Raw genomic sequence first — 13,265 nt, forward strand, 5'->3', positions numbered from 1 at the left:
TGAGCAAGGGCTTTTGTGGTGCTTTCTGACGCCAAGGGCAGGCAGCGGTAGTTTGTGGGTGTAAAGACCAGAACTGTGCAAATGTTTGGGCTGTTTGTGGGGCAACAGGACTCAGACATCGCCTCAGAGACTCTTACTCTGATATCTGTGAAAAGGAAACCTCCTGTTCCTCTTCCACCCTATCCTCAACTGTCTGTCCCAAAGCCATGAGGTGGGACCAGGCAGGACGTGTGCTGCCTGGGGGTGGGCGGCAGTGGCCCGAGCAGGGTGCCGGAGCCTGTGCTGAGTGAGGGGCTCTGGTGTTTGTGGGGGCCGAAGCAAGGTGAGGAGGGCACTCCCAGGGTGGGGCAGGGCTGGCAGTGGGGGGTTGGCTACCGACAGGATTGAGCAGGTAAGTCGGGATGAAATGTAGGAAAGAGGCTCTTAGCATAAGTAACTTTTAGCAGAACTTACTTTCTCTAAAACAAAGAGATTTTGGCAGAATTCACTTTTTCTAAAAGACTCCCTACCCCTGGCTTTGAGGCTGGTTTCCCAGGCTGTGGCCTTGGGGAAGTTCTGTGAGGTTGCAGGTGTTCCCAGAATGTTTCTCCCTGAATTAATCCTATAGATAAGCATTGTAAATGAGCTTGTTTTACTGCTAGGCTTCCCCTCCTTCCTACTCCCCAATCTGTGTAATTTTGTCTCGAAAAGATGACTTTAAACTGTATTCGGGGCTACATGACTTGACTGACTTAGGTCTCTGTGAGGTCGCCAGCTTTAAAATAAAGATCCCTTGGCCTTGGTTGGTTGGCTCAGTGGTAGAGCGTTGGCCTGGCATGGAGTTCCAGGTTCGATTCCCGGCCAGGGCACACAGGAGAGGCGCCCATCTGCTTTTCCACCCCTCCCCTTCTCCTTCCTCTCTGTCTCTCTCTTTCCCTCCCGCAGCCAAGGCTCCATTGGAGCAAGGATGGCCTGGGCACTGGGGATGGCTCTGTGGCCTCTGCCTCAGGCGCTAGAATGGCTCTGGTTGCAACAGAGCGATGCCCCAGATGGGCAGAGCATCGCCCCCTGGTGGGCGTGCTGGGTGGATCCCGGTCAGGCGCATGCGGGAGTCTGTCTGACTGCCTCCCTGTTTCCAGCTTCAGAAAAATACAAAAAATAAAATAAAATAAAATAAAGATTCCTTAATTTGGCTACGTAATTGTGTGGCAAAACGTCTGTTTCTCGCTGTTCTGATACAAGGACATGCAGGGTAATGGGACCCAGGTTTCTCCCTGTAGGAGAAGGAAGTCATGGAAGGGACATGCTGGAAGGAATCTGCGGTGTTGGACTGACACTGGAGTTACTGGAGTGAACTCGCGCTGTCTACAAATGCACGTAGCACTAGAAATACACACAGGTCCAAATGCCGTGTCCACTGAGGTGGTGTGTGTGTGTGTGGGGGGGGCTGGGGGTGAGAAGGTGTCCACAGCTCAGGGGGTTAGGGCTGGGTAGTGTCCACCTGTTTGCTGGCCCCTAGCTCGTCTCAACGAACCTCTCCAGAACCCTGTGGGTTGTGAGGTATAATTAAGGGCTGGGATCCTGTCCAGTCTCCCTGCAGATCCTTCCCAACTGAGTTCCCAGCCCTCCCAGTCAGAGAAGTGTGTGTGGGGTGGGAGGCAGAGGGCAGAGTTTGCATGGGGCTTGGGCTTGGGGTCAAAGAGCCCTGTGCAGTGGCACTGAGGACAGAGAGGGCAGCGCAGGAGCCGGCTGGCAGTCACCCCACCCCTCCACAGGTCGGGGAAGGGAAGAGAGGGACCCTACCCCACTGTGCCCCTCCAGGACTTGGTGTGGGAAGCTCTGCTGCCATCCTGTGGCCGCTGTGGAACACTGACCCGACCTGAGCTCGTGCCACCTCTGGATGGGGCCTCCAGAAGCGCCCACTCTTAAGTCTGCAAAACCCAATTCAGGACACCTGGGCAGACAACTCCTTGCTCCCTTGATGTCCCTTGGGGGCAGCAACCCAGGCCCAGGAAAGAGGTGCTGTGGCACGTTCATGGGAGCTGAAGCTGTCCTGAAGGCAGCGAGCACCCTTGAGAACTAGAGTCCCTGAAATGACCTAGAGTCAGAGGGGTCTGGGGCAGAGGCTGGTCTGGAGGGAGGGGGTACCATCTGTGATGACACATGCAGGGAGCATTTTCTTGACAGGTGCCGTGCTTCTTGTCTTTTCAGTTAACCCTTACAACAACCCTGTGAGGGAGCAACTGCTGTAGCAGTTTACAAGTTAGAAAACAAAGATGCACAGAGAGATTAGGTAATTTTCCTAAAGTCACACAGCTCAGAAGGGACCACACCAGGATTTACTGTTATTGTTACATGACAATGAAGAGGATGGGTGCTGACATTGGGGAGGGGGTGGTTCAGTCCAGGCCCAGTGTGGGGTTCTGATGGCTCAGGAAAGCCAGGAAGGCATGGAGGCTCTGCCAAGAGGCTTCCAGGCAGCTCTGGTGAGCCTCACAGGCCCCAGGGGCTGCCTCTTCTCCTGCTCTCTGGCTGGGATCCACTCAACCTTCCCACATCCCTGGCCATGTGTTACCTTCTGAGGCAGCTGGGCCCTGGTGCCTCATTAATCCTGTTCTGTGGGCACAGCTCAAGGCCCCTGCCAGCGGCTGGGCCTCTTTTATGGGGGGGCCCAAGTGATCAGCCCAGACAGCCTGGCCAGGAAACCCGGCCTGGCCAGCGCAATGGCTACTGCCAGCACTCCTTCACCCACGTTCAGCCCCAGCAGCCTTCTCTCTGGAGGGGCCCTTAAGGAGGGTATGCCCAGGCTGCCCCCTCCCGGGGAAGTCCAGAGGACTTCCGGGTCTCCTTCCTGCCTGGCTCTTGACCCCTCCCTCACTTCCCAGATCTCTGCATCTGTTTCTCTTTCCTTTATTTCAGAGCAGATGGCACTTTCTGAATTTGCATGTCTTTATTGTCCCCTTCCCTCTCATGTGACCCAACAGGGCTGGCACCTGGTTACATTCACCTCTGTATTCTCAGCACCTAGACCCCCGCCTGGCATGAGATTGGCACTCAGCAGATACTATACACAGGATAGAATAAACGACTTGGCAACTTGAGCCACGAACAGGGCTACTAACCCCTGAAGCCATGGGCTGGTTCCCTGGGGCGGTCAGCAAACACTGGGAGAGGAGGACTTAGATCCCTGTAAAGTCGCCATTCCCCTCAGGCTACCCCGTTGAATGGTATGCTCACTCACCTGGTGGAGAGATGAAGGAGGTAGGCATGGTGAGGTGTGAGCTGGGCAGAGAGAACAGGCAATGGTACTTCAAGGACTGGATCCCACTCTTCCGTGACTTATTGTGTGACTAGGCCAGTCCTTGCCACCCCAAGCCTCAGTTTCCCCACTAATAAGCAGTGGTCAAAACTGTTGACTCCACAGGGCTGCTGTGAGGTGAGACCAGGCCAGGTACTGCACATGGCAGCTCGGCTGAATGTAGGTTGGGAGGGAGAATTGGGGGATTGCAAGGAAGGGGAAGGAACTCATGGAGCTCAACTCTCACCTGTCCACTGAGATGGCCCGTGGCCCAGGTCAGGCCCTGGGACAGATGTCTGTAATGGCTCTGTGAGAGCTCACCAGGAAAGCTCACCCCACCGCATGTCCAGCCAAGCCAGGAGTGAGAGAGTAACTGACCAATTATTACCCGAGTACTCTTACCTGACTACTACATGCTGCCAACTGCAGCCATGCTGGTACCCGCTGTAAATTATTTTTCATAATAATGAAAAAGAGTGCCCAGGTGTGTTAGGGTCCCTCCTCCAACACATGGGACTGAACACGAAATTCAGCTTGCTGCTCCAGACACTAGTGGTCTGGTGTGGTGCTGCTGGCAGCCAGCCAGCCACAGACCAGGAAGGGGCCTCTGCAAGCGACCTGCTGTCATGTGTGCCGATGGAGGAGGCAGCGGGGCCAGTGAGATAAAGCCAGTGGGGCCATTCAGACTAGGGCGGGTCCCCAGCACCTGGCCACCTCTGAGTGATCTAAAGCTGGCTAAGACACAGAAGTGCTAGTGTCCACGTGGAGACAGGTACACAAGGGGCCCAGGGACAGCATGGCACCTGAACTTTGGCTTTTTCCTCATTTTGAGTAAGAGCAGCCTCTGGGCAGGGCTGACAAGCTCGCACCCCTCAGCACAGGGTCACCTGCACAGTAACTGGGCAAGGTTGAACCTCGTCTAGGAGACACTACCTTGTTAAAACCAGAGCCTTCCTGTGACCTGGGCTAACACAGCTAACTGCTGCATGATGTAGGAGGTGACTTCCAATTTGGACGTTGAGTGTGGTATGACGGGAGGGCATGGGCCTAGGGTGCCACCATTTCCCCACAGTTGGTCAGACCAGGCTGATGGCGGGCTGCGCGGGGGAGTGGGTAATTGCTCTCCTCACACAGAGAAGTGGTTTAGGTTGGGGAAATGGGTCAGACGGAGGTTCAGCCATTGCCTTCCTCCAGGCAGGCTCACCTGCAGGCTTTGAAGCTGGCCTAGACAATAAGCTCCCTCCTCCCACTTAGGGGATGGACAAGCCCAGGTCCCAAGTCTCCAGTGTGCCCAGCTACAGGCCACACCTCAGAATGCAGGTCTGCCTGCCCACTGCTGATGGGGGCTGGGGGCTGCTCAGAGACCCAGGCCACACTACAGCTGCTGGGGCCCCCTGGCCTCAGGCATTCTGACATCTGCTCTCCTCTATGGGCTGACCTTTCAGGCAGGTCCATCATCCAAGTCCCACACCAGTCCCTTCTCCTTCTGCCCTCCATCTGACAAGTGAAGACATTGCACTGAGGCACGAAGAGGTGCCAGCACATGCCCAACAACTGCACCTGTGCCCCTTCTGAGCCTGGCGGCTCACATGACCGTTTCCGCCTGTGTCTGAGACGAGGCGGTAACCCTGCTTTGCCCAGGCTGCTGTGACCATTCTGAGTCTGCATGCAGCCTAGTCGAGCCCAGCACCTGGCTCAGACAAGAAGGCGCTCTCCTCCCCACAGGTGCGACTCCGCCACATGGCCGGAGCTCCCACTGTCACTGCTGGGCTGCTGCAGGGCTGGCCCGAGGCGGGCAGCAGTGCGAAGGTGCCCTGAGCATGCAGGGACAAACTCCTGGCAGGGCAAATCGTGGCTGAGCCTGTGTGAGGTACCAGAGGGCTGCACTCACCTGCGCCTGGTGGGGGTGTCGCTGGGTGCCCAGTCCTGCTGCTCTGCCTGCACCATTTGCAGACACCATCCTTTGAATGGCCCCCGCCCAGAGTGGCACAGTTGTCCCTGCCACTGGTGAGACCAAGAAGTCACTTCCCACTTGGAGACTACTGCTAACAGGGTGGGTTTCTACCTTTAATTAGGGACATAAAAGGCACCTCTCCCATTACAAGATGATCAACCAACAGGTGGGCTGTGCCCGGCAGGAAGAGGAAGGGTGGAGGGAAGGCAGTGGAGGAGGCCGTGGGCCACAGGAGCTCCAGGCACGCCGAGGCCGCCCCTGCAGCCTGGGTGGGGCGCGCTGGCAACGCCATGTGCAGCTTCGTACCAGGACAGTGTGCAGTGTGACACAGGCCACATGCCCTGCCCTCCACAGCTGGCCAGACCTCAGGCTCCATGAGGCAGGGGCTGGAGAAAGGACCAGAAGCTGCAGCAGAAACTTGTTTCTGGCTTTCAGGCAGGCTTTGACTGGCAGTGTGGGCTCTGAAGACAGCGTCTCTGGGGATGGGCCCAGGGATGGGATCACCCAGGGCAAGGAGTCACCTGGGGCAACCAAGCAGCCAGCCTGTCTGTCCCAGGCCTTCCCGGTCTCAGCAGTCATAGTGGTTGGTTGGGGTGAGAAAGGAGGCAGGAGTGGCCAGTATCCCAATGAAGAACTGACCTGTTCCCCAATTCATCTGCTGCCTTCCCACACCCCCAAACCATGTGGCCCAGCCTCAAGGAGGAGAGAAGGGGGTAACAAGTCACCCCCAAAGCAGCCTTAACACCAAAGGAGGGAGATGGGCTCCAGCCAAGGGGTATGGGGGCAGTGGGGTTCGGGGTGCCAGACCCCACTCATAAGGCAAACAGCATGTCATCATCTTTCTCTTGGGTCTTCTTTCGAGGGGTGGTTCCAGGAGGGGGCCCCGGGCGCCCCTCTGCTGAGGGACTGGAGAGGCTGGGCAACCGATCAGCCACTTTGGCCCGTTCTTCCAGGAACTTGTCAAACTCTAGAGAAACAAGAGAGAGAGAGGCTGGGGGTGGGCTCCGAGGCCTGAGCGGGGTGAGGTGGGGGTGGAAGGGGACATGGATGGGGGCAGGGCCAGGGCACCCTACCTTCACTGGTGACGCCCTTGGGCTCTTCTGCGTTATTCCCCTGAGAAAGCAGAAGGAAGCAGGGGTTAGGCAGAGTTGGGCAGGACAGGGCTCAGGCTGCTGAACCAAAGTGACGCAGATGCAGGCTCTGCGGGCCGAGGACCTGAACCTCCTCCTCAGCCCCCCGGCCTGGGTGCTGCCTGGCTTCTCTGAGCCTGGGTTTCCTGCTTGGCAAAATTCACACGGCTGTCGGGAAGCTAGGACGGAGTACTACAGGCAGGGTATCGAGCACAGGCTGTGGCACCAGTGGGCCCTCGATGAACACGGCTTCCTCTTCCAGTGTCTAGAGGGGTGGACGGACGCATGCCCATGGCGGGCAAGGTCGACACCGAGACTGAGGCCAGGCACACTCAGGCTGGGGCTGGGCAGGGTAAGCCACTGCCACAAGACAGGACAACGGACCCCTGCCTGACCTCTGCCGAAACATGGCCTTGGGGGCTTGCGGATGGAACTCACTGCGGGGAGACTGCCTGCGCCTCGTGTCATTCACTGGTTGTTCACCCTGTCCCTATGACCAGCTGCTTCTTGTCAGGTGGGCAAGGAGCGTGTCAGAGCCTTTTCTCTGGACTGGGTGGGCCCTGACTTACCACGTCTGTGGACAGCCACTGTTCGATGTCCTCCATGAGGCAGGCCTGGGTGACAGGGATCTGGAAGGAAGGGTGGGCAGTGAGGCAGGGAGGGGCAGTGTACAAGCCCCACCCACTGGGTGGCCTGAGACAGTCACCTACCCCTGAGCCTTCTCACTTATGAAATGGGGCCAGTCAGACCTGCCCCATGCCCTCCTGGGAGCTGAGATCCTGACACGCCCTCTAAGATGGTTCCTGTCCAGCTGCCTGACCCAGAGTTCTGTCCATGGTGATGGACAGGGGGGATGCCAGGCCAGTGGGCTCAGCAGGGTCTAGGAAGGGGCTCCTAACAGCTGGAGCAAGTCCACGGGAGAAAACGGACATCCAGCTTCCTCACACTGACGGTGTGGGCGAGGCTCCAGGTTGCAGGAGAAGGGTTTTGGGCACACGCTCTGGTCAGGGTTGAGCAAGGTGCTGAGCAGCATCTGACGGAGGAATGCACAGAGCCCAGGAAGGGCCAGCGAGGGTGGGTGGGGGCACGATGGTGGGCAAGGAGCTGCTGGGGTCTGTCTCCCTGCATGTCCCTAGGGTCAGAGTTCATGGTGGAAGGGCTGAAGTGAAGGGAGGTGCCAAGATGACCGGAAAAGGCCAGGCTGGAGGACCCAGAGGGCTGAGGCTACGCACAGGGACACTTCACTTTGGGTCATAAAGACACTGGGTCAGAGATTGGAATCAGTACAGTGTGACTGTGGGCAGTTTACACTCATCTTTAGAGGATAACAGCAGTACCTACTGTCTGGGTTGTTGTGAGGATTAAATGAAATGATGGATAGAAAGAACCTAGCAGAGTAGAGGCTCAAGAAACGCTAGTTAGCCTGACCGGGCGGTGGCGCAGTGGATAGAGCGTCGGACTGGGATGCGGAAGACCCAGGTTCGAGACCCCGAGGTCGCCAGCTTGAGCGCGGGCTCATCTGGTTTGAGAAAAAAGCCCACCAGCGTGAACCCAAGGTCGCTGGCTCCAGCAAGGGGTTACTCGGTCTGCTGAAGGCCCACAGTCAAGGCACATATGAGAAAGCAATCAATGAACAACTAAGGTGTTGCAACGGATGCTTCTCATCTCTTCATTCCTGTCTGTCCCTGTCTATCCCTCTCTCTGACTCACTCTCTGTCTCTGTAAAAAATTAAATAAATAAATAAATAAATAAAAGAAATAAACTATCTTAAAAAAAAAAAAAAAAAAAGAAACGCTAGTTACCCGTTAGCTACTGTGGGAAAGAGGAGGAGCGAGTCCTTCCCTAAACCACGCCAATTGGGTTCCCAAGCTCTCTCTCCGGCACCGGCGGCCCCAGTGGGTAGCAGCAAGCCCAGACAGGCAGCAGGAGCCGCCGTCCCAGCAGCACCAGTGGTGGCAGCAGCAGCAGCACTCTGGGCTGCCCACACCAGCGCCCTCTCTCACTCAGTTCTGCTGGCTCTCCGTCCAGAACCAGGCAAGCCCCAGTCACCTCTCAGCTGCCAGAGGGGCTGCCTGGGCCTGCTTCAGAGCCAGGAGCCAGAGCGGGCACCAGGAGGTCGTGCAAGCAGGAGCAGAGGGAGCAGGACCACACTGAGTGCTGGGTTGGGTCCAGCGGGCCCTGGGCTGGCCAGGTGCGCACAGAACCTCTTGTTCTCTGGTCTAACGGTCCTGCTCCCTCTGACAGTACCATCAGGTGGGACCCCTACAAGTGACAGCCCCAGCTCTCGGATGGCCCCTCCTCACCATGCCTTGTCTCACCATCCAGTCACTGAGGCTCTTCTCACTGCCACCTCCCATCTGGTGAGAAAGGGTCACGCTGAAGGAGGCGGGAAGGACAGGGCCTGGGCCACTGGTGTGCTGGCAGCCTTCTCCACCAGGACACTCCTTTCAGGTCAGCAGGCTGCTGCCACCTTAGCCGGCATGTGTGTGTGCGTGTGTGTGTGTGTGCGTGTGCAGGTGTGTACTGGGTGTAGTGGCAGCTGGAAGGGGACCGGAAGCAGCAGAGGGTGTCTCACTGGGAGATAAACCCCAGAATGGGCTAGGAAAAGCTTCTCCTGCCTTTTCATAAAGATCCCGAAGGGCCTGACCAGGCAGTGGCGCAATGGATAAAGCGTCGGACTGGGATGCAGAAGGACCCAGGTTCGAGACCCTGAGGTCGCCAGCTTGAGTGTGGCCTCATCTGGTTTGAGCAAAAGCTCACCGGCTTGAGCCCAAGGTTGCTGGCTCCAGCAAGGGGTCACTCGGTCTGCTGAAGGCACACGGTCAAGGCACATGTGAGAAAGCAATCAATGAACAACTAAGGTGTTGCAACACGTAACGAAAAACTAATGATTGATGCTTCTCATCTCTCCGTCCCTGTCTGTCTGTCCCTGTCTATCCCTCTCTCTGGCTCTCTGTCTCTGTAAAAAAAAAAAAAAAATCCCGAAGGGTGGGCCTGAGCAACCTGAGGATGGCCGAGCAGGCAGCCATGGCCAGCCAATTGGTTTTCAGGGGATTCTGATGGGCACCTCAGGCTTAGAAACACCAGTTTACCCAGTCCCCTCGTGTTTACTATGGCGGACACAAGGTTCCTGGGACCCCAGAGCATACTGACGGAAGAGAGCGATAAGAGTCCTGCCTTCCCACCCTGGACAGAGCTCACATGGGGCCCAGCACACAAAGCCACACATCACAGGACCTGTGAACTGGGCAGCAGGGACAAACACTGTTGCCACAGAGGTGGCACTTGATACTCCTCTGTACTTGGCTGCCTGGAATCACGTTCTGATGGGCCAATGGGAGGAAGTCTTACCACCAGCCGGAATTAAGCACCTTGGGAACAACAGGTGTTTACTAACATGGTTTTAAGACAGCCATACCGTGATCTGGCAGAAGTGGCCTGAATCTCTCAAGTTATCAAAAATGAATGAGCCATCATTTACCAGTTTTTGCTTTTCTGCAAGTAGAGAACTGTGTGTCTTCCTTCCCTGTGGCTGACTGCGAGGTGGCGTAGGGCCAGGAGACCTGTGTTCTAGTTCTCGGCATGCCCCAAGTTGCTGTGCTGTGCCCCTGGGCAAGTGCCGCCTATCTCTGGCCTGTAGCTCCCTCACTTGCAACAGGAAGGGGTTGGCTGCGTGGATTGCTGCCTGCTGGGCTGTGGAGTCAGTGCCTGCCCACGAGAGTCCAGGTGGCCCGGGAGGGCAGTGCTTTTAGCAGGCTGCCAGAGTGTCCGGATTCATCTGGAGCCCTGGAGCCAGAGGGTGCCCTTGGGAAAGGAGGCTGAGCAGGGGCGCATTCACCTCTGCTCCTTTGAGTTTTGCAGGCCCTCTGTGGTTCTTGTTACCAGCACTGGCTTTGCAGCCAGCCAGACCCTGGGATGAGAACCTGGGCAAATGAGCTCATATATCTCAGCCTTGGTGTTCTGTTAGTGGAAAAACCACACCGCAGCACCATGAAGGTTAAATAGCTCACTAAGTGCCAGGACCACGCTAAGGATGTCATAGTTGTTGTCTCACTTAACCCGTCCCTGGGACTCAGTTTTCTCATCAATGAAAGGGTAATAACAGCACATCTTAAGGGTTGTGTGACGATTCAGTAGGGGGGGACGAAGAGAACTTAGCACAGGGCCTGGCAGAGCGCAGGCTCGACAAACAGCCACTTAGAAAGAAAAGGGTGGGCGGCTCTGCGGGGTGACAGGTCACACCACACACAGCAGGCCCTCGATTCCCTTGCTGGCCCTGCCTCCACAGTGTCCCACTCTGTTCTGACTCGGGAAGGACCCTGGAGATTGGAGATGTCCCGGGGGGGGATTAGCCAAGACTCCCCCCACCCCACCAGTAGAGGGGCAGTGTCCCCAACTTCTCACTGCTCTCCCCCCTTCCATACTGGATCCTTCCAAACAGAAGTCAGATGAATGTCCCCTCTGCTCAAGACTGTCCACGGCTTCCTCCTTACACAGAACAAAACCCACAGTCCTTCCAGCTGCCCCAACACCCTTAGGTCCCTGCTGCCTCTCAGGTACCTTTCCTGCCAGCCAGTCCCTTCGGCCTCAGGAGCCCTGTGCTGTCACCAGCCCTCTCCTGTGCTGGCGAATTCACTGCCCCTCTCTCTCCAACTCCGGGGCCTGCTGTTTCCCACCAGCTCCCAAGGAGCAACTCTGTCCACTTACCGGGACAGAAATTCTCGGTCCAGACGGTTTCCAGAACAAATTCAAAGGTATGAGAAGTGTGCCTGGAGTTCCTGCCCAGGGGGAGGGCCCCTGCAGAGTGTGCTCAGTGCTGACTTGTGGCTCTCACTCTATATACTGTATACGGTCAGCAGCTAAGTGGGACGAAAATGATGCCCAGGGTGCCCCCCTGTGGCTGCAGGGTGAAAAGGCAGGCAGGGAGCTGGAGCAACCACAGGCTGACAGGCTGGGAGGGGCAGGGCTGATGCCACAGCTCTCGCTCTCTGTTCTCCTGTTTCCCCTGTCCATTCTTCAGCAGATGACAGGTCTCTAGAGAGGCCTGAGGGAGAACACTGACTGAGCTCTCAGCCTGTGCCAAGCACCTCACATACACCCTCTCACGTATCCTGTTATATAAACCATGAAGGCACACTGGAAGCTCCAGCACAGCGAAGACACTGAGGATCAGAAAGGGCAGTCATCTGCCTAAGGACACACAGCTGGTGAGGTGGAGCTGGGGTGGGAACCAAGCTGCTGGTCTCCCGCTCCGTCTGAGTTTTTGCTATAACCCGTCTCACCGCGTGAACTTGGGCAGATGACTTAACTTCTAAGTTCCCTCAGCTGTGAAATGAACACTCACATGAGTACACAGGTGGAGGGCGTGCCAAGCCGGTGCCCGGCACATGGGGGCTGGGGGCAGGCACTTCCTGCCTTCCTCCTGGGCCCTCTGCTTACCGCTCCAGTGCTCTGCTGCCGGGCGTCCAGTGCTCCAGCCAGGCCGTCTGTAGCTTGGGGGTCTTCGTATTTTACTCTGAAACACAGGGGGCCCATGGCCGTTAGATGCTGCCCCTGCTGTACCAGGCGAACCAGCTGCTGTGACAATGGAGGGGATGGGAAGGGACGAGCTGGATTCACATCCCGTGTGGGGCTGGGCTGTGCCTGGGCAGGGCTGTCTCAGGCCCTAGGAAGGCTCCAACTCAGCCCTGACTGAGGGCTGCCTGCAGGCCCGCCTGGGAAGGTAGAAGGAACCCTGCCTCCTGCCTCTGGGAACTGGGATCAGGGCTGGGGTGCATGGCAGGCAGGAGAGAGGCTGGAGGAGAGCAGAGGGGAAAGGGAGGGCGGGTGCTGCTGGCCAAAGACAGAACAAGATCGCCAACGGCAGTCACCAGACTTAGGCAAGCCCCAGGAGTGAGAAATAGGGCAAGGACTCCATGCTCACAAAGAATTCCTATCTGCAGACCCTTTCTCCTTTGGTAACGTTACATCGTGCTCTGTGTGAGGCCACATCTGCACGGGGAACACAGGACAGGGAGGGGGTGTCTGCTATATCTGAGGGGGAGTGTCAGGGGGGCAAGAGAAGAAACCAGGAGTGGGAGGCAGACCTGGGCTAATGAGGGGGGCTGTGTGTGTCTTCCTTGGCTGCTACGGAGGGGATGTCCAGGGGAGGCAGGGGACATCCAGGGACACAGCCCTGATGCCTAGAAAAAGCCATAATTCTTGCTCTGAACCAACAGTAGAGAGGAGTTGAGACCTCGGCACTGGGTCAGTCCAGCACTGAGGTGAAGTGAGCCCCAGAATCCCTGTTACAAAGGGAAACCCTGCACAGGTGGAGAGGAGGCATCTTCCTACTGTGTGGGGGGTGTGGGCGGGGCAGCACCCCACACTGCTGAAGCCAGGGCTGCACCAGCCTCAGGCTTTGGCAACTGGGATCCTGTCACACTTTTGCAGTCCCATTCGCCCTCTGGAAATAATGCAGGCTGTACTTAAAGGGGCCTCTTGAATAAACCCCCAAATTCCCATGGACACTTGGAGAAATACTGCTATCTACTTCCTTCCAAAGGATGTGCAGTTAGCCAGAAAAATGCGGTCATTAGCTAGTTCATCCCCTGGCTGCATAGCTGTCACTCAAGGCAAGCGGGCTGGGCGACCTGCAGGGCCTTGCTGGAGTGGACCTGAAGCTAGGTGGCAGGCAGCATGCTCGTACCCTTCCAGAGGGTAGCGCAGTGCCCTGGCTAAAGAGGCACTGGGCACTGAAGAGGGGGAATGATGCCAGAGACTGTGCGCTGTGCCCTGACCCAGGGAAGGCCTACTTGGGCATGGCAGCAGTCACGTTGCTTTCCCTGGGCCTAAGATCTGGCAGGTGCCTTGCGGACAAAAGCAGAATGAGGCATGAGTGGCCCTAGGAACATACAGAAACTG

The 13,265-nt window shown here is 57.1% G+C and overlaps 1 protein-coding gene across 2 annotated transcripts in view; it reads right to left on the reverse strand.

Moving 5' to 3' along the window:
• Positions 1-5,323: 5,323 nt before the first annotated feature.
• TOM1 (target of myb1 membrane trafficking protein) overlaps positions 5,324-13,265 on the reverse strand; it is a 44,222-nt gene continuing 36,280 nt past the window's right edge. For both annotated transcript variants that reach the window (XM_066259771.1, XM_066259781.1), the window contains 4 exons: positions 11,802-11,877; positions 6,931-6,990; positions 6,305-6,344; positions 5,324-6,198 (listed from right to left, as the gene is read on the reverse strand). In XM_066259771.1, coding sequence (XP_066115868.1) covers positions 6,044-6,198; positions 6,305-6,344; positions 6,931-6,990; positions 11,802-11,877 — 331 coding nt within the window. In that variant the 3' untranslated portion in view covers positions 5,324-6,043. The remainder of the gene's footprint in view (positions 6,199-6,304; positions 6,345-6,930; positions 6,991-11,801; positions 11,878-13,265) is intronic.

The sequence above is a fragment of the Saccopteryx bilineata genome, chromosome 1 (assembly GCF_036850765.1).
Source record: "Saccopteryx bilineata isolate mSacBil1 chromosome 1, mSacBil1_pri_phased_curated, whole genome shotgun sequence".
Classification (NCBI taxonomy): Eukaryota; Metazoa; Chordata; class Mammalia; order Chiroptera; family Emballonuridae; genus Saccopteryx; species Saccopteryx bilineata.